Source organism: Trichomycterus rosablanca, chromosome 14, assembly GCF_030014385.1.
Source record: "Trichomycterus rosablanca isolate fTriRos1 chromosome 14, fTriRos1.hap1, whole genome shotgun sequence".
Taxonomy (NCBI): Eukaryota; Metazoa; Chordata; class Actinopteri; order Siluriformes; family Trichomycteridae; genus Trichomycterus; species Trichomycterus rosablanca.
This window is the reverse complement of record NC_086001.1, coordinates 27246120-27268053: the sequence shown is the minus strand read 5'-3', so window position 1 is coordinate 27268053 and position 21934 is coordinate 27246120. Positions and strand designations below refer to the sequence as shown.

Below are 21934 nucleotides of genomic sequence, written 5' to 3'. Positions count from 1 at the left end.
TCGTCTTAGAGGTGTGTTTGGGGTCATTATCATGCTGGAACACTGCCCTGCGACCCAGTTTCCGGAGGGAGGGGATCATGCTCTGCTCAGTATTTCACAGTACATATTGGAGTTCATGTGTCCCTCAATGAAATGTAACTCCCCAACACCTGCTGCACTCATGCAGCCCCAGACCATGGCATTCCCACCACCATGCTTGACTGTAGGCATGACACACTTATCTTTGTACTCCTCACCTGATTGCCGCCACACATGCTTGAGACCATCTGAACCAAACAAATTAATCTTGGTCTCATCAGACCATAGGACATGGTTCCAGTAATCCATGTCCTTTGTTGACATGTCTTCAGCAAACTGTTTGCGGGCTTTCTTGTGTAGAGACTTCAGAAGAGGCTTCCTTCTGGGGTGATGGCCATGCAGACCAATTTGATGTAGTGTGCGGCGTATGGTCTGAGCACTGACAGGCTGACCCCCCACCTTTTCAATCTCTGCAGCAATGCTGACAGCACTCCTGCGCCTATCTTTCAAAGACAGCAGTTGGATGTGACGCTGAGCACGTGCACTCAGCTTCTTTGGACGACCAACGCGAGGTCTGTTCTGAGTGGACCCTGCTCTTTTAAAACGCTGGATGATCTTGGCCACTGTGCTGCAGCTCAGTTTCAGGGTGTTGGCAATCTTCTTGTAGCCTTGGCCATCTTCATGTAGCGCAACAATTCGTCTTTTAAGATCCTCAGAGAGTTCTTTGCCATGAGGTGCCATGTTGGAACTTTCAGTGACCAGTATGAGAGAGTGTGAGAGCTGTACTACTAAATTGAACACACCTGCTCCCTATGCACACCTGAGACCTAGTAACACTAACAAATCACATGACATTTTGGAGGGAAAATGACAAGCAGTGCTCAATTTGGACATTTAGGGGTGTAGTCTCTTAGGGGTGTACTCACTTTTGTTGCCGGTGGTTTAGACATTAATGGCTGTATATTGAGTTATTTTGAGGGAAGAATAAATTTACACTGTTATATAAGCTGCACACAGACTACTTTTCATTGTGTCAAAGTGTCATTTTGTCAGTGTTGTCCCATGAAAAGATATACTTAAATATCTGCAGAAATGTGAGGGGTGTACTCACTTTTGTGATACACTGTACATGAGGTCCAGGAACAAAATGCAAAATACACTATATTACCAAAAGTATTCACTCACCCATCCAAATCATTGAATTCAGGTGTTCTAATTACTTCCATGGCCACATGTGTATAAAACCAAGCACCTCGGCATGTAGACTGCTTCTACAAACATATGTGAAAGAATGGGTCGCTCTCAGGAGCTCAGTGAATTCCAGCGTGGTACCATGATGCCACCTGTGCAACAAGTCCAGTCGTGAAATTTCCTCACTACTAAATATTCCACAGTCGACTGTCATTGGTATTATAACAAAGTGGAAGCGATTGGAAACAAGTGGTACCATGTAAAATGACAGAGCGGGGTCAGCGGATGCTGAGGCACATAGTGCACAGAGGTTGCCAACTTTCTTTAGAGTCGATCGGTACAGACCTCCAAACTTCATGTGGCCTTCAGATTACCTCAAGAACAGAGTGTAGAGCTTCATGTAATGGGTTTCCATGGCCGAGCAGCTGCATCCAAGCCTTACATCACCAAGTGCATGGTCTAAACCATGGGGTGCCGTCTGGCTTTGTCAGGGGTGCTGTCAAAAATATTCTGATAGTGATGGGTCGTTCTCGAACGATCCGATTCTATTGAACGGCTCTTTAAAATGAACAAAAGGAACTGAGTCGCGCCTCTGGGAGCCGCTATATATATTTTTATTTCTGCGCAGTTCTTAGCGGCTGTAATCCACCCAGTCTGCTTCGCATCAGTACAGGGAATTAATCAGTCATAATAAGAGCTGTTTATTGTCCAAATTCAAATTCGAAAACAGAGAGCAGCGAGCGAGCGAGACACACACAGAGAGAGAGAGAGACACACACACACAAACTGATCGTTATTACTACCTCATTACTGTAAATATTATAATTTGTATTGTTATTATTTTGCACTGTTTTTTAAATATTTTATTCTATTTTATATTTTTTTGCACAAGTAACTGTTTTGTATATATTTGTTCTTTTTTTATTGTTATTTTTATTATTTTTCTGTAACTTGCTTTGGCAATACGAATGTCCTTATTTGTCATGCCAATAAAGCTTTTTTTGAGTTGAGAGAGCCATAACCGAGCTACAGAGAGAACATGCAGAAAAGAAGCAGTGCTCTTAGTATAATGACAAATAATTGAGAAATAAACTATAAACTTGTTTAATTATGTTAAATCTGATTCGTTCATGGCGTGAACTGAGCTTTTCAAGCCTAACTTACATCAAGAACAAGTACAGGGAGCGACTGAGGGCTCTGGACCAGGAGCTCCATTTCTGCCTCTCATCCATCCCTGCCAGAATAGGGCGATTGTGTGCATCATCCCAGGCTCAGGTTTCCCATTAAAAGTAAGTCACGTTTCAGGAGTCTGGCTCGGCCCCTTAGTTCCAGTGAAAGAAACTCTTAATGCTCCAGCATACCAAGAGATTTTGGACAATTTCATGCTCTCAACTTTGTGGGAACAGTTTGGGGATGGCCCCTTCCTGTTCCAACATGACTGCGCACCAGTGCACAAAGCGAGATCCATAAAGATGAATAAAAGACCTTTTGGATGAATTAGAGTGGAGACTGCGAGCCATGCCTTCTCGTCCAACATCAGTGTCTGACCTCACAAATGCGCTTCTGGAAGAATGGTCAAAAATTCCCATAAACACTCCTAAACCTTCCCAGAAGTGTTGAAGCTGTTATAGCTGCAAAGGATGGGCCGACATTATATTAAATTAAATGGGACCTCACTCAAGTTCATATGCGTGTGAAGGCAGACGAGCGAATATTTTTGGCAATATAGTGTAGTTTTCATAGGACAAACATTTAAGAACCTACAAAACCTCTTAGATGTGTATTAAGAAAGTCTGAACATAAGAAATGAGTAGACAGTGATGTCTGAAGTAGGACTGAGATCTCAGATCATTAAAATAACATGAAACTAATTACGGGTTACAAAAGGTTTTTGTTTCTGCCATGCAGCTGGTTGAATGGAGTTAGTGTAGAATTATGTACAAAGATCTAAAGAGAACAGATGAACTGGCTGGTTAGCTCAGTTGGTTAGAGCATGGTGCTAATAACACCAAGGTTGCGGTTAACTATTAAAGGTAGCATGGCTGAGAGTCAGGTAAGCATGTGCTGTGTATCAGGACTTTCTAACCTGAGTAATTTAATCACTGAAAGTAAGAATACCACCCTGTTCTTCTACCATCTTTAATTCTGGCTTCATTTCACCTAATGAACATGGCATGACCTTTATAAATGATTACAATCAATTTTGTCAATGGCAAAAATAAATAAATAAATAAAAAGAGAACTGCTGTGTAATTTAGTGAATTCTTGCACTGCACATGGCAGAAGACTAAAATAAATTTAGACCGTGTAGAATAAAAGTATTAGGAAAGTATGAGGTTACAGCATCAGCTTTTATTTATTCTTAAAAGAAAAATACATGAACCTCAGTCATCTCACACGAAGATCTGTTCTGCTCAACAACAGTAAAGCTCTCCATCGTTTCTGTGTGGCAGCTCCATAACTGAAGGGCTGTCAGTGTCAAGTGCCGCTCCATCCCAAAATATAATCGCAAATCATTGTTTACAGCGCCATCAAACAGCCAACTTGCTCTTAAATGACTAATTATTAACTTTTGGGCTTAAGTAAAACCTCACTGCGTGGTTCCATGGTGTAATGGTTAGCACTCTGGACTTTGAATCCAGTGATCCCAGTTCAAATCTCGGTGGAACCTGGCTTTATTTAGGTAAAAACACTCTTATCAATGATGAGTAGAGAATAGTGTTCCACATGTGACTGTTCTATGCCAAATTGTAACACCAAAAGGCAAATCATTGTCATTGATTCACCATTTGCTGAGTAAATAAAGCCAAAAAGGAAAATACACACACACAAAACTTCAGACTTTACTTTTACATCTCAGATTTTTTAAACTTACGTGATTTATATAATTCTGAGCTAATTTAGAAGTTTTCAGTCAGTAAATAAAAGTAATTTTAGTTAAACATTGCCACCCAGGTATCAAAATAACTATTCCACTGTTAAACTGCACCGAGTTAAGTTTACCCAGCTAACACAGAACGTTCCCGTAACGTTAGATTTTGGTTCCCCTATGGTTATTTTTAGGGAACCATCCCATAACGTTATGGGAACGTTCTATTTTCGTTTAAAAAATTAGCGCTGTTCCCGGAACGTTCCGGGAACTATGAAACCTAACGTTCTCTCATGTTTTTATGAAAACTAACAGAGAACGTTATCTAAAAGTTGCCTTAAGGTTTTCTTTCTTATGTGTTTAAAGTAACGTTCCAGTAACGTTCCCGGAAGGTTTTCTTATGATCTTTAAAGTTTTTTGGTAGGAACTTACCAAAAAAACAGCCTTTTGCTTGGGACGGTCCATGTAGATCAACCTTTACTTACAAGTACCAACTATAAAACTATGAAACCTAACGTTCTCTCATGGTTTTATGAGAACTAACAGAGAACGTTAGGTAAAGCTTGTATAAGGTTTTATTTCTTATGTGTATAAAGTATCGTTCCAGTAACGTTCACGGAAGGTTTCTAAGTTAACCCAGCTAGCACAATCATCTGGCCCAGTTCCCACTTTTCTATCGGCACAGTCGGCCGAGTGTCAGAATCGGCCAGAATCAATGTAGCCAGATCCGGCCCAGTTGTTACCACAGCTGGGTTTGGCTGGTGCTCGTAGAAACGCGTGCGCGCCGACGCTGGTTGTCCGGCTGTGGCCCAGCGTCCAGTCTCTGATTCAGCGGCGGCAGAACGAGCGTCACCATAGCAACAGTGCGACGCGAGCCGTTGAAGAAGAGGAATCGTTCGTTCGTGTGAGGTAAATAAACATTTAATCTTAACAACTTTTTACTTAGTAAAATGTAAGCAGAAAGTATATTAATGAGTTTTGGATTAAGATAGAGAACAATTTGGAAATGGAAACTGTTAGGTAATGTTATCTAGTTAGTTTCAGGTTAACTGGTAGTCTGAACTGAAACACTTCAGGTAACGTTAGCTAAAAGGCTAACAGTTTCTAGCATTAGACAACAGCTGCTAAATAATTAAAGTTCATTGAATACTGTGGATAACGTAAACTTAAAAGCTACAATAAGCAACAAGAACAACAACAACAATAATAGTAATACAATAATAAGCAACAGACGACCTACCATCTCTGACTACATCCACAAGGTGGACCAACAAAGCAGGTGTGTATAATTTAAGAGTGGACAGTGAGTGGACACGGTATTTGAAAACTCCAGCAGCGATGCTGTGTCTGATCCAGTCATATAAGCACAACACACAGTAACACACCACCAACCACATCAGTGTCACTGCAGTGCTGAGAATGATCCACCACCTAAATAGTACCTGCTCTGAGGTGGTCATGTGGAGGTCCTGACTATTGAAGAATAAAGTAAAAGGGGGCTAACAAAGTATGCAGAGTAACTGATGGACGACAGTGGAACTGTAGAGCTACAAAGTGCACCTATAGATAGATAACTTTATTAATCCCATAGAGAAAGTCAGTAAATGGTTAGTAAACTATATGGTTAGTGGAGCTGATAGAAAAAGAGTATACATACAAGGAGGTGGTTTTAATGTTATGGCTGATCGTATATAATTTTATAACCCAAAGATTGTCCCTTGTATTTTTTGTAGATATTCAAGTGTCCACTACCATCACTGAGCCACATTTGCTTATTCACCTCTCATACATGAGTAAAAACTATGAACACTACTCTGCAGCATCTAACATCCAGTGTAGATCATCAGCCAAGGTCACAAGATCCAGCAAGAAGGTTCTGGGTTCGATCCCCAGGTGGGGCGGTCTGGGTCATTTCTGTGTTGTTTGCATGTTCTCCCCATGTCCGCATAGGTTTCATCCGGGTGCTCCGGCTCCATCCCACAGTCCAAAGATATGCAAGTGAGGTGAATTGGAGACACTAAATTGTTCATGACTGTGTTTGATATAACCTTGAGAACTGATGAATCTTGTGTTATGAGTAACTACCGTTCCTGTCATGAATGTAATCAAAGTGTAAAACATGAGGTTAAAATCCTAATAAACAAACAAACAGTACTTCTTTATATTGTATATATATATACAGTGTATCACAAAAGTGAGTACACCCCTCACATTTCTGCAAATATTTCATTATAGCTTTTCATGGGACAACACTATAGACATGAAACTTGGATATAACTTCGAGTAGTCAGTGTACAGCTTGTATAGCAGTGTAGATTTACTGTCTTCTGAAAATAACTCAACACACAGCCATTAATGTCTAAATAGCTGGCAACATAAGTGAGTACACCCTACAGTGAACATGTCCAAATTGTGCCCAAATGTGTCGTTGTCCCTCCCTGGTGTCATGTGTCAAGGTCCCAGGTGTAAATGGGGAGCAGGGCTGTTAAATTTGGTGTTTTGGGTACAATTCTCTCATACTGGCCACTGGATATTCAACATGGCACCTCATGGCAAAGAACTCTCTGAGGATGTGAGAAATAGAATTGTTGCTCTCCACAAAGATGGCCTGGGCTATAAGAAGATTGCTAACACCCTGAAACTGAGCTACAGCATGGTGGCCAAAATCATACAGCGGTTTTCCAGGACATGTTCCACTCTGAACAGGTTTTGCCAGGGTCGACCAAAGAAGTTGAGTCCACGTGTTCGGCGTCATATCCAGAGGTTGGCTTTAAAAAATAGACACATGAGTGCTGCCAGCATTGCTGCAGAGGTTGAAGACGTGGGAGGTCAGCCTGTCAGTGCTCAGACCATACGCCGCACACTGCATCAACTCGGTCTGCATGGTCGTCATCCCAGAAGGAAGCTGACGCACAAGAAAGCCCGCAAACAGTTTGCTGAAGACAAGCAGTCCAAGAACATGGATTACTGGAATGCCCTGTGGTCTGACGAGACCAAGATAAACTTGTTTGGCTCAGATGGTGTCCAGCATGTGTGGCGGCGCCCTGGTGAGAAGTACCAAGACAACTGTATCTTGCCTACAGTCAAGCATGGTGGTGGTAGCATCATGGTCTTGGGCTGCATGAGTGTTGCTGGCACTGGGGAGCTGCAGTTCATTGAGGGAAACATGAATTCCAACATGTACTGTGACATTCAGAAACAGAGCATGATCCCCTCCCTTCGAAAACTGGGCCTTATGGCAGTTTTCCAACAGGATAACGACCCCAAACACAACCTCCAAGATGACAACTGCCTTGCTGAGGAAGCTGAAGGTAAAGGTGATGGACTAAACCCAATTGAGCACCTGTGGCGCATCCTCAAGTGGAAGGTGGAGGAGTTCAAGGTGTCTAACATCCACCAGCTCCGTGATGTCATCATGGAGGAGTGGAAGAGGATTCCAGTAGCAACCTGTGCAGCTCTGGTGAATTCCATGCCCAGGAGGGTTAAGGCAGTGCTGGATAATAATGGTGGTCACACAAAATATTGACACTTTGGGCACAATTTGGACATGTTCACTGAGGGGTGTACTCACTTATGTTGCAGCTATTTAGACATTAATGGCTGTGTGTTGAGTTATTTTCAGAAGACAGTAAATCTACACTGCTATACAAGTTGTACACTGACTACTCTAAGTTATATCCAAGTTTCATGTCTATAGTGTTGTCCCATGAAAAGATATAATAAAATATTTGCAGAAATGTGAGGGGTGTACTCACTTTCGTGATACACTGTTTATATGGGAATATGAGTTTTTTAGCCATATCGCCCAGCCCTACTGGAAGTGATGCTTAATGTAATGGACATTTAATAACATTTGTACCTTAAATTTCCTGAGTGTCTGCAAAACAAAAGTGTTCTTTTGTATCGCGAGTGATATTTTTTAAAGGCCATATTGCCCACCCCTAGTGTTGTGTGCATACTGCACACTTCTGTACTGAAAGCGCTGCGTACTTCCTCCAATCTAGTACAGACTCTGTTAGTATGCAACTCTGGATGCAGCTAATGTTTCTCTCCAGTGTGAATGCCCTGGTGTCTTTTAAGAGCACTCTTTGTATTAAAGCTCTTCCCACATTGTGAGCACTGATACGGTTTCTCTCCACTGTGAATGCGCTGGTGGATTTTGAGCTCACTCTGTCTAGTAAAACTCTTTTCACATTGTGAGCACTGATACGGTTTCTCTCCAGTGTGAATGCGCTGGTGGATTTTGATATGACTCTTTTGATTAAAACTCTTCCCACACTGTGAGCACTGATATGGTTTCTCTCCAGTGTGAATGCGCTGGTGTATTTTAACCACACTCTTTGTATTAAAACTCTTTCCACACTGTGAACACTGATACGGTTTCTCTCCAGTGTGAATGCGCTGGTGGGTTATGAGATCACTCTTTGTAATAAAACCCTTACCACACTGTGAGCACTGAAACGTTTTCTCTCCAGTGTGAATGTGCTGGTGTCTTTTGAGATTACTCTGTTGATTAAAACTCTTTCCACACTGTGAACACTGATATGGTTTCTCTCCAGAGTGAATGTGCTGGTGTTTTTTCAAATCACTCTTTGTATTAAAACCCCTTCCACACTGTGAGCACTGATATGGTTTCTCTCCACTGTGAATGTGCTGGTGTGTTTTGAAATGAGTCTGTTGATTAAAACTTTTCCCACAGAGTGAGCACTGATACGGTTTCTCTCCAGTGTGAATGCGCTGGTGTATTTTGAGCTCACACTTTGTATTAAAACTCTTTCCACATTGTGAGCACTGATATGGTTTCTCTCCAGTGTGAATGCGCTGGTGTGTTTTGAGCTTACTCTGTGTATTAAAACGCTTCCCACACTGTGAGCACTGATATGGTTTTTCGCCAGTGTGAATGCGCTGGTGTTTTTTTAGATCACTCTGTCTATTAAAACGTTTCCCACACTGTGAGCACTGATATGGTTTCTCTCCAGTGTGAATGCGCTGGTGTATTTTGAGCTCACTCTGTCTAAGAAAACTCTTCCCACATTGTGAGCACTGATACGGTTGCTCTGCAGTGTGAATGCGCTGGTGTTTTTTAAGATCACCCTGTGTAATAAAACTCTTTTCACACTGTGAGCACTGATATGGTTTCTCTCCTGTGTGAATGCGCTGGTGTATTTTGAGATGACACTGGAACCTGAACCTCTTTCCACACTGTGAGCACTGATACAGTTTCTCTCCAGTGTGAATGCGCTGGTGTATTTTGAGATGACACTGGAACTTGAAGCTCTTCCCACACTGTGAGCAGACGTTTCCTTCTTCCTGTGTGGGACTGAGAGAGGTGTTAATGCTGACAGTACCAGCGGACGTTTGCTGATTACTGGAGCTTCTGGTGGGCGTCAGATCCTCATGTTCAGTCTTAATCTTCACCAGAGTCTCATATTTAACATGGTTGCAGCTCTTGATGTGATTGTGGAGCTGATTTTGGGTTGTAGAGGAACGTGGACACGAGGAGCAGCAGAAATCCTTGTTCAGTTCTGAAGCACAAAATAATTAAATACATTTATAACATTATAAATAATTAGGGCTGTCAAACGATTAAAATTTTTAATCGCGATTAATCTCAGAATTTCATATAGTTAATCGCGATTAATCGCATTAAAAAAAATCTGTGTAAATGTTATAGAAAACAAGGATTTTTAAGTGAAATGTTACAATTAAAATGGTGAACACATTTTATGCTAAATGTACTAATGTTAAAAACTGCTGGGACAAGAGAAAACTGTAAGGGAGTTTTATTCACTCACATACTAGGTAGTAATACTATCCAATGGTTTGATGGACGTTTCTACACGAAGTGAGTGTGTTTTGACCCTTTGGGGCTTCCATAGTTCATGGACAACGTGCTTGACTCAGCTGTCCGGTATTCTTTACCGTAACAGAATAAGTTAATAAAGTGTTCTGCTCCCGACAACTTGTGAATATAGCGTGTATTTATTTCTTTATTATGCAAGTGCAGATGCTACGACGCTCTTTTACATTTTGTTAACAAACCGCAAATGAAAAACGGTGACATGTCCGACATTAAAACGTTTGTTCTACCAGTCAAGTCTCAACATGAACTAGAATTTGCGTTAATGGCACTATTTATCTTAATCGCGTTAAATTGAGATTGCGTTAATGCGTTATTATCGCGTTAACTTCGACAGCCCTATAAATAATCAATACATTTATAACATTATAAATAATCAAATACATTTATAACATTATAAATAATCAAATACATTTATAATATTATAAATAATCAAGTATATTTATAATATTATAAATAATCAAATACGTTTATAACATTATAAATAATCAAATACATTTATAATATTATAAATAATCAAATACATTTATAACATTATAAATATTCAAATACATTTATAACATTATAAATAATCAAATACATTTAAAACATTATAAATAATCAAATACATTTATAATATTATAAATAATCAAATACATTTATAACATTATAAATAATCAAATACATTTAAAACATTATAAATAATCAAATATATTTATAACATTATAAATAATAATATACATTTATAACATTATAAATAATCAAATACATTTATAACATTATAAATAATTAAATACATTTATAACATTATAAATAATAAAATACATTTATAACATTATAAATAATCAAATACATTTATAACATTATAAATAATCAAATACATTTATAACATTATAAATAATCAAATACATTTATAATATTATAAATAATCAAATACATTTATAACATTATAAATAATCAAACACATTTATAACATTATAAATAATCAAATACATTTATAACATTATAATCAAATACATTTATAACATTATAAATAATCAAATACATTTATAACATTATAAATAATCAAATACATTTATAACATTATAAATAATCAAATACATTTATAACATTATAAATAATCAAATACATTTATAACATTGTAAATAATCAAGTACATTTATAACATTATAAATAATAAATACATTTATAACATTATAAATAATCAATTACATTTATAACATTATAAATAATCAAATACATTTATAACATTATAAATAATCAAATACATTTATAACATTATAATCAAATACATTTATAACATTATAAATAATCAAATACATTTATAACATTATAAATAATAAATACATTTATAACATTATAAATAATAAATACTGTTAGTAATTGTTAAACTGAGATCTGATGCTAAAGTCCTGTAACGTGATTCATCCTGCATTCATCATTTCCTGCTCACACTGATCTGCATGAGCACAATACAAGCTTTCACTGTATGATGCTTCATCCCAGGTTCCTCTGATTCTATTCAATCCAAATCTTATTTTACTCAAGATAAAAAATATCTTACTGAGTTCATCTTTATCTTCAGGTTCTTCCTTCTTCACAGGCTTCATCTGGAAACCTCCACACTGTTGGTCCTCTGGGGTGAGGTGTTCCTCAGAGGTGACGTGTTCCACAGGGATTAAAGATCCTTCACCTGAAATTCATCAATATGTGAAGAAGAAACTCAACAACTGGAGGAAACTGAAGGTTGTGGGTTTAGTTACCACAAATAAATACTACTTAGATTTAATCCAGACTGGAAGTATCAGCACTTCTACACAGGACAGTACGGTACAGTACAGGTTCTAATCCCACTATCCACATTCTCTTATTATTTCTACTATACTAACCACACTGTACTGCACTAACATGGCAAATTGCTCCACATTTACTTACAGAAGTAACTTCCATCTTCTTCCTCCTCCTTTTTTATTAGTTTCTCTTGGAATCCTTCATTTTGTAGATCTATGGGGGTGACGTGTCCCTCTTCTGCTGACTGCATTATTAAAAGAGCTGACAGGCAGACAGACAGATAGACAAATGTACTTTATTCCCTATTAAAGAGAAATCCAGGAAAATTCTTTCAGACTGTTTTAACTGTTTATTTTTAATGCTGTGAGGCTGTAAACAGGGTGAAAATGTTGAAACTATTGTGGGACTGAGCAGCATCAGACAAAAAAGACTTCTAATAGAACTTTTTGGGTTGGTTTCACAGACGGGGATTAAGCCTAGTCCTAGACTACACAGCATTTTGAATGGAGATTCTCTATTTAAAGCTAAATGTAGTCCTGGACTATAAGCCTTAATCCCTGTCTGGGAAACAAGCCTTTGAGTTTGGTGGAAGTGGTTTTGTGGCCCAAAGTGAAATGATGAAGTCTGATGTTCTTTACATCTAGTTTCTCATCCACTCCCAATAACAGTGCTGTACTAATACTTTTAACTTTTACTATAAACCTGTAAAACAACCTGTAAACAAAGCTACAAGAACTCGCTGTTTGTATCAAACATTAAACACTGTAAACAAAGCTGAAAATGTGACGCGTTTATATCAAAATGTTAGATTTAATAATGAATAAACTCTGAATCCGTTACAATCCACTGATTCATCGGTTCAATGAATCGGTTCATCAGTACTGAATCATGTGTGATGCTAACAGTTAGCGGAGCAGCTAATAGTTTGTGTGTTTAAATAAAACTGAAGTTAAAGCTCCTCAAATCCTCACAGTGATGTTTTATTATAAACTCTAGTTTTATTATTAATTAGAATGTGGTTATAATTAAATATAAGGGTTATAATTAAATACATATTTTACTTACAGATGAGGCTCTACAGTACAAACACAGCAGCTTCTTGTTCTTCTTATGATGTTTAATGGCGGTTGGCAGAACAACTTAAGACGCACCAGCGCCACCAACTGGACTGGAGTTGAACAGCAGCTTAGCAGTAAAACATCTCCATTAGCCCTGTATCTCTCAGCTACAGTGTTGGGGGGAACGCGGTACAGTCACGTGATTACTTTTTATCTATAACGAAGTAATGTAACGCGTTACAGTTACATATTTGTAATGACATTACAGTTACTGTGATGAGGGATGAGTCGTTCGCGAACGAACCGATTCTATTGAACGACTCTTTTGAAATGAACTAAAAGAACCGAGTCGCTCCTCTAGTATAAGGACAAATAATTAAGGAATAAACTCGTTTAATGATGTTAAATCTGATTGGTTCATGGCGTGTATGTTTTAAAGCAGAAACAAACACAGGTACATCTCTGCACAAGAGAGGATTTTTCTGAAACTAAATAAATAAAGTAAATAAATGGAATTTGTTTGTAGATGTGATTCCAGTATACAGTATTTGTTTGGGTTTTAGAATGTAACGTGAAAGTAAAGTAATGAGGAACGAGATTACATTTTCCAGGATGTAATGAGTAAAGTAATCCCATTACAATTTTAGTTAAGTAATGAGTAATGAGTAATGGATTACTTTTTTGAGTAACTACCCCAACACTGCTCAGGTAGCTTTAGAGAAGACTACAGTCAGTCCTAGACGTTCTTCCAAGCAGTTTCTCTAATGTCATGTTTTCTTTTCCAACTCACACCTTCACACCAGTAGAAGCTTAAAAATAACAATACAAACCAACTAGTCTATAAGCACAAGAGGATTCATCTTTACAGACGGTGCTGTTTATGGTTTTACATTTTAAAACATGCTTTTCTTCACTAGGATTCATATGAACTGGGTTTTATGCACTAGAAGATGGTGGGATAATTAAACGTAAATATGAGTATTTCTTTTAACAAAGGAGTTTAGCTACCACTAATTTGATCTACGTATAGATAAACACAAAGAACAAAGACTCATGATGATAGAACAATGCAACACTGTTCAGTCCACAGCCCTCCATTCACACCTTCTCATGTACATTCTGGTTGAGGACGGTTCATTATTTGCTAAGTGGAAATCATCTAAAGACTAGAATTTTGGAGTGTAGACCTAGAAGTGTTAAAGTAAGAGGCTATTCATTTATGAAAACTTTGCAAACACCATAAAGACCAGGGTAGAATTCTTCCACTTGAAAGTAAAAGTTGTTCTGTGTTTATTAAAGTAGATTAAAACTAAACTCCTTTGTTAAAAGAAATACTCATATTTACATTTAATTATCCCACCATCTTCTAGTGCATAAAACCCAGTTCATATAAATCCTAATACAGACTGCACTGAAATTACATTCAAAAATAAATAAATACTATTGTGGTAGTTCAGGTGTTTTCTTATCATGGAGGTGATCAATTGACCAAGACCAGTTGAGAGGTCGGGAGACAAGTGTTTCTTTATTGATGAATAAATGTATTTGTTAAACTGTAAATTCCATCTGAGTCCTCTGTGTGATGAGAGTTTGGTTTTGAATCCGATGTCAGCAAATGTGTCCATGGTTGTTAAATGTGACTAAACTGACGGTCCATGTATTTGTATGTATGCTTGAGCTGGAGTGACAATAGAAAGTGGATGTAAAGGACTGGGTGGGTAATAATTCAAAATAGTTCTTCACGTAACCTGAAATTCTATTCATAAATCATAAGAGAATAAAAAGACTAAATTGTTAATAAAGAAGATTGGAGAGGAGAAGAAAACAGGAGAGGAAAGAACAGAAAAGAGCAGAAGTGAAATTTAGAGCTTTTAGTATTTAAAGTGTTACTATTAAATGTTCTTTAATGAGATCTAAAAGGATTATAAAAAATTAATAAAACGACTAATGGTTTAATGATAAAATATTACTAGCTGTAATACCAATGTAAACAAAATACATCACAAAAAAGTATCAATCGGAATGTAAAATGAAAGTATATTATTATTAATAATAAAAGATTCACTAGTAGTACTGATCAATCATTTGCCATTTCAACAATATCTGTGACACCCTGGATTCTGGGCTAGTTTCAGCTTCAGGGTTGATTTTAGACCAGACATTAGGCTGGATAATTCTGCTGAACCTGGCAACTCTCACGATTTTCCCGCCAAATTGGGCTTGTTTAAAAAATTCAGTCATGGTTGAAAATTGGGCTACTTTCAAAATGTGTCATGGCTGTCTAAAAGCTTTCATTGCAAACCGTACAAAATGTTTTTAATGAGGATTTGGGCTCACATACCTATGAACAAGGTCTGCTAGTTTTAGCATGTGAAGGGTGGGTTTAGACAGACTTATGCCTTGTTCACACTACACGACTTTTGTCCTGATTTGCCGGCTCGGTAGCAACTCAGTGTTTGCTCGGAGATCGAAACTCTCACAATCGCTATGTGTGAACACTAAGCGGCTCCAAATCGGCTCCGGACCGAATCGAGATTTCTAGCATGTCAGATATCTGCATCTGAGTTGGCCGACTGGCAATGACTGCTATATCGAACAGTGAGGGGAGGAGTGTGAGGGGAAATGCAGGGGAGGAGTGTAAAAAGATGGGACAGGGGCGTAATATAGTTTATATCAGAATACATCAGCACACACACAAGTTTTAAAGTATTTCTGACCTGATCGTTTTCTACAAAACACCCACGCTGCACTGCAAAAAATATTTATTAACCTCCAACTTACTATAGAACAATCCAAGCCAAATCCACTCAGATTCATTTATTTTTCCTCTTTTATTTTACGCTGCACATCAGCGCACAAACTTTGATCGCTCACTACTTGTTTACGTGCATTTTTGGACATTTTCGTAACAAAACGTAGTTTGGGATACCACAGAAGCTCGCCCGCGATTCCAGTTGGTGATAGATTGTGTAGTGTGTGACCCCCTATGGCCGATCAGTCGTGTAGTGTGAACTTGGCATTAGTCTCCAGATTGGAAGCACGTTTGAAAAAAGCGGACGAGATCTTTTGACCTTGTTGAAATAAACAATCCTTGTGATGTCCCCCTCTTGTGGCCCTTTTGTAGAATTGTAATGAAATAATATGAGTTGAGAGACATGAGTTTATAAAGTTTTAGGGTAACGATCTCAGGCTGCTCTGAGTGAGCTGACAGTAGGTCTGTATCTTCACTGCTGAGTTTAATGTTCTGTAACATGTCAGGAAACGTTGTGTTGCTATTGTAAAAATGAACATCCATGCACCTTCATATATTCAGTGAGTTTATTTATTTATTATTTAATGTAATAAGATTTTGATGCTTGTTGATCCTGGTCATCCATGTTCTACACTTCTCATACAGCTGTGTGAATCAACAAGGGCGGCACCTCAGTGGAGTTCATCTAACCAGTCACACACAGATACCCAAAATGCATCGTTCTGGTAAAAAAAGAGAGAGAGGATGGGTTAGAGAGAAACATCTGCAACAATCATTGAAATGTGGAATTGAGATGTAACGTTTCCTGATTGGATGGTGCCACCATCGTCCCTCCTTGTCACACCGACGGTGTCTCCTGCTAAATAAAACAAGAAGAGGTGTAAGAACATTCCAGAAGCTGTAGTGTTTGGACAGATGAGCATGTAGAGCAGCGTTTATCAGGTAAAATACACTGATTGTGGAAATGTTACTATTTCTTACACGTCCGCTCAGCTACACACTGGACTACTGCGCTGCTTCCTTCTCAAGAGCAAAAGATACGTAGCTGTGGTCTGATCACTAATAAATATGTGTCTACATTTTAGCATCTGTGTTGATGCAGATACAAGTACTGAAATGTACCTCAGACACCAGCTGCTTCATGCTTTGGTTGGACTGTCTGAACATCACAGCCATCTCAGTGATGCTTTCTTCATCTAGATGATCCAGCTGAGACACAAAAACACACACAGACACAAATATATGAGTATGTAGGATAATAAAGATACAATCTTCTGTACGGTGGATCTCCATCATGTCACTGTACTACGTCTAGGGTGGATGTTGTACCGGACATGTGCTGTGCCATTCCACAGGGCTGCTGTACCCCTTCATTACCCACTCATGATCCAGCAGATGCTCCACCTTTATGCGCCGCTCTGGAACCACCTACAGGACAAGATACAAGAACTTCAGGTGATGAAGCCCACAGAGAAACACACACCCACTTTGCTCACATTAAACACACCATAAACACACACCTGCAGCATTTCCTTAATCAGCAGTACAGAACCAGGAGATAGCCAGTCAGGAGTGTCAAAATGTCCTTTCTGAGGAAACACAGAGCAAAACAATCACATCTGATCAAAGGACATCGCCACAAGCCGTTACTGTTACTTTTACTGTATGTTTAACATGCTGCTGATCATTAAATAATGGATTCAATTTCATAATCGTAACAAGACGTGTATGCCAATGGTGTTTCATTGTAGTTCCAAGACTTACAGTGATTTGTTCATGGAGCTCCACAAAGTTGTCACCATCGAACGGGAGGTAGCCACACAGCATGTCATATAGGACAACACCCAAGCTCCAAACATCTGCCTAAAACACACACACACACACACATATTCATTGTCTTTTTTAACCATGCTTTACCCTGGTCAGTCCCCTCATCCAGACCTCATAGAATAACTCATGAATGGGGCTACAGAGGGGACTGAACACCTTGGATTTGGAGACTTTTCAATTGAAGTTTATCAGGAATAACCTGGGGACACACCCCACACAAACCTACCTCTGCACCAAGATAGGGTTGCGCATCAATGATTTCTGGTGCCAAGTAGGGAGGGGTTCCACAGCCCTCAATCAGAGCAGTACCCAATCCACCCTACAACAAAACAGATTTCTATCAACCAAAGGTCCAACTGTTGACTCGCATCTGCAACACAGCACACAAACTGAACCAGCATGGCTCTGTGATGTCCTGTTCATCTAACTGATCACTGAAACTAATTGTGGACACCATGTGTGCAAGGCTTTAGCATGATGGATGGGGGTAAGCACACCACCTTACTAGACTCTCTGAATGGCACGCTTGATTTAAGTATACACTACAGTCTTAGGAGAGACACGAACCTCTGGTTTGGCACAGAGACCAAAGTCGATGAGCTTGATGTTGTTCTTCTCATCCAGCATCATGTTTTCCTGAGAGTCAAAATAAAACACGTCATGTCCAAGCACTAACAAAGAAAGAGCACAAAGTATAAGTGGAAATCGTTTGGCTGACGCACTGGCTTAAGGTCACGGTGGGCGTATCCCTGGCTGTGGACGTAGGCCAGCGCCGAGACGATCTGACGGAAGATCCTGCGCGTCTCCTCCTCCGACAACCTGTCGTTATTATCGATGTGGTCGAACAGATCTCCACCCGGACAAAACTGGAGGAGAGAGCGAGTCAAGTGAGCAGCAAATCATCGTAAATCCAGAGATTAAATCAAATCTGATAGTTTTCAACCACTGATGGTACCTCAAGCACCAGGTAGATCTGGTCAGCAGTCTCCATGACTTGGTACAAGCGGCACACGTGCTGATGATTGAGGTTCTTCAGGGCTTTAATCTCTATCCTCAAATCGGACAACTCATCCTGTAATAGGGATGAAACCGGAACAGTTTTATGACTTTTCAAATCAGAATTAGGAGAACCAAACGTTTGGAAACTGAGACACGTCCGTCTTTAACAGACAGTTTTGCTGAAACTAACCCCGAGCTCTTTCTTCTCCAGGATCTTTATGGCCACTGGCTCTTGAGTCTGAATGTGCCTGCCGAGCTTGACCGTCGCATAACCACCTGAAGAACGATTGAATAAAAAAAAAAATATTAAGTCAGGTTTTAAAAGATGCACATCTGTGTTACACAAAGGCAGAGAGACGACTGAAAGTGGTACCAGTTACCTGATCCAATGGTTTTGTAAACCTCATAGCACTTGTGCAGCTCAGAGACGTCCTCAACCACACGTGACGTTCCCTCTGTGGTGTCGTCTGTCTCGGGTACAGCGCATGGTACCTCTACCTGCTGCCCACAAGAGACATGTTATTATTATTACTGATTTGGCCTCTTCTTGTTTCATCCTACATGTATCTCATTCATGAGCAGAGGAACCCAAACAGCTACATCTGACTCTTCAGAAGGTCGTCACAGGTATCTGGAGCCAAGGGAGGATCCAGGGGAGGATCCGTAAAGCCAACATGACAATCGAGGTGGGTTCAAGTCTGGGGAATCAGGGGGTCAGGGTAGTACTCGGAAGTGTTGGTCATGCTCTTCCAACCAATGTTTCTAGCCTTGCTGGAAGATCCCATACGCCACAGTGACCCAATAAAGTCCTGGTAGGTGGTTACAGGTATCTGGAGCCATGATGCTGCTTGAGGTGGTCCCACAGACGCTCAACTGGGTTTAAGTCTGGGGAATTAGAGGGCCATGGTAGTACTCTGAAGTCTTGGTCATGCTCTTCTAGCCATGCTGGAAGAGCCCATCCGCCACAGTGACCCAATAAAGTCCTGGTTGGTCGTCAAACTGATACTCACCTGGTTCCCATCCGCTTTACAGTCGCCTTCGTAGACGGAACCGCAGCCTCCCTTTCCCAGCAGCTCTCCGACAGTGTGTCCGCTCTCAAAGCTGTCCGGGTTCGTGTTGGTCGTCTTCTCCTCTTGATGTCCTCCGTCGGTGGTTTCTCTTTCAGCATCTTCAACACAAGTATCACCAATGATGCTCCATGTGTCATGTGGACCAAAAATAAGGGTCTACATAAAGGTTCGGTGTACTCACCCTTGTTCTCGAGAGCATCACAGACGACTTCTCCAGAACTGATCCCACCTACGAAGCCCAAGGGTTAAATATATAGTCACTAGAGTTCAATAGTGTGGAACTCTAACGTGGTGGTGTTAGGGTTACCTGGAGCTTCAGAAGACACTCGTGGTCCCTGTGAGTCTGTCTGCTTGCTTGAGGAATCTGATTCCGAATCGTTCTTGTACCCGTCTGATTCCTCCTGATTCAGACGCATTAAACTGGTGTTACAAAATCGAGAACCGAACCCCTCCCCTCCCGGAGTATAGTGGTAATGATAATTCACCTTGCTCTCGACTGTTTCTTCTTCTCTCTCAGTCAGGTTCTGAATGGCGCTGATCCACGCCCGTCTACCTGCCTCACAGTCGGCCTGGAACGTACAGCTCCTGTACACACACGGTGATAGATACAGATTATATAGGATGCAGACAGATAGACAGATTGAGTAGATAGATAAACAGATAGATAGACAGACATTCAGATGGATAAATAGTCTGTCTATCTACCTGTCTGTCTTTCTATCCATCAACTTGTCTAGATAGACAGATGATCAATAGACAGACAGTAGATAGATATCTACTGTCTGTCTATTGATCATCTGTCTGTCTGTCTATTGATCATCTGTCTGTCTATTTCTGATGATTATAGATCTGGACTTACCTTGTGGGCGTGACCACCCGGAAGCAGAAGCGTCGCCCGGTGTCCTCGCAGCTCTGGACCGAACAGCGCTGCAGGTCTTCAGCCAGCACCGTGAAGTCACGCTGGGGGAATAGAACATAAAACCTTCTTATTTATACAGTCGATGATATAAACGCCGGTGAAATCATCCCAGACGTAAACATGACGGGGGCGGTTTGGGACACAGCCCAGCACAGAAGTTGACTTCTGCTGTGATGCGCCCGAATGATGAGGGGCGTAAGACTGCGGTGCATTATGGGTATTTCACAGAGTCCAGGAGAGAGCTGATTTAGATCATGTAAAGTCATGTGACCTACCTTAAACCTCTTCTTGTAGAGAAGCTGATCGTTTTGTATGATGAACCACCGCCTGCACAGATCAAACACATCGTAAATATATATATAATATTGAGTGTGTATATATATATAATATTAAGTGTATATATATATATATATATATATATATATATATATATATATATTATTGAGTGTATATATATAATATTGAGTGTATATATATATATATATATATATATATTATTGAGTGTATATATATAATATTGAGTGTAAATATATAATATTGAGTGTATATATATATATATATATATATATATATAATATTGAGTGTATATATATAATATTGAGTGTATATATATATATAATATTGAGTGTATATATATATATATATAATTTTGAGTGTATATATATAATTTTGAGTGTATATATATAATATTGAGTGTATATATAGAGAGAATTCCTGATATATACACTAAGCATCAGTGTACAGACCTGTTCCAGGTTTTAAACACACTCCTGGTCCTCTTAAACAGAAACCCCTCCATCAGGAGTGCTTCCTCTGCCGCCGCACCTCCCCCGTGACCCGGGTCGCCGCTGGAGGACGCCCGGGGAGGCGCCCCGCAACACAGCACACGCAGAAACCTCTGTCTCAGAGAAGCAGCCATCGTAAATGAGGAGAAAATCTAAATGCTGCTGCTGAAGAGCACAGGTCCACATTGTGATGTCACAGCGTTCCGAGGGAGCAGAGTGAATTTACCTTTACCATATATGGGCATGACTGGATTCATGTGACTGCACATTTACTGACTTGATTTCCACTGTGGGACGGCTTCTGGAGGGTCCTGGGTTCAATTATCGAGTGAAATTAGCATGTTCTCCCCATGTCCTGGGGGTAACAGGGGACCCTAGGTATAAGTGTGTGTGACACACTCTGGTACTGACACACCCCCATACCATGACACACCCTGGTACTGGTACTGACACAAGCCCATACCATGACACACCCTGGTACTGACACACCCCCATACCATGACACACCCTGGTACTGACACACCCTATACCATGACACACCCTGGTACTGGTACTGACACACCCCCATACCATGACATACCCTGGTACTGATACTGACACACCCCCATACCATGACACACCCTGGTACTGATACTGACACACCCCCATACCATGACACACCCTGGTACTGGTACTGACACCCCCCATACCATGACACACCCTGGTACTGGTACTGACACCCCCCATACCATGACACACCCTGGTACTGGTCTTTCTTTTACAGATTGAGTGTTTTGGTTTGTGTGGAGGTACGACTGGAAAGGAAACTGTAAA

At 39.9% G+C, this 21934-nt stretch overlaps 2 protein-coding genes and 1 non-coding gene across 3 annotated transcripts in view; 2 read left to right on the top strand and 1 right to left on the bottom strand.

Annotated features, from left to right (window-relative positions):
• Positions 1–21934, top strand: part of LOC134326771 (zinc finger protein 850-like) — a gene marked incomplete at its 5' end in the record, with an annotated part of 251417 nt that overhangs the window by 131540 nt on the left and 97943 nt on the right. The gene's annotated exons all lie outside the window — the stretch shown is intronic.
• On the top strand, positions 3809–3880 carry trnaq-uug (transfer RNA glutamine (anticodon UUG)). Its single transcript has one exon. It is a non-coding gene; the product is annotated as a tRNA-Gln (tRNA).
• Positions 16082–21255, bottom strand: LOC134327028 (maternal embryonic leucine zipper kinase-like). The gene is made up of 16 exons (XM_063009114.1): positions 21079–21255; positions 20277–20377; positions 19725–19837; positions 19599–19646; positions 19358–19515; positions 18728–18848; positions 18538–18623; positions 18304–18420; positions 18071–18214; positions 17916–17984; positions 17575–17667; positions 17283–17381; positions 17039–17107; positions 16848–16946; positions 16641–16727; positions 16082–16377 (listed from the first exon to the last, which is right to left on the bottom strand). Exons 1-16 carry the CDS (start codon positions 21253–21255, stop codon positions 16357–16359), a joined length of 1602 nt encoding a protein of 533 aa, XP_062865184.1. The 3' UTR covers positions 16082–16356.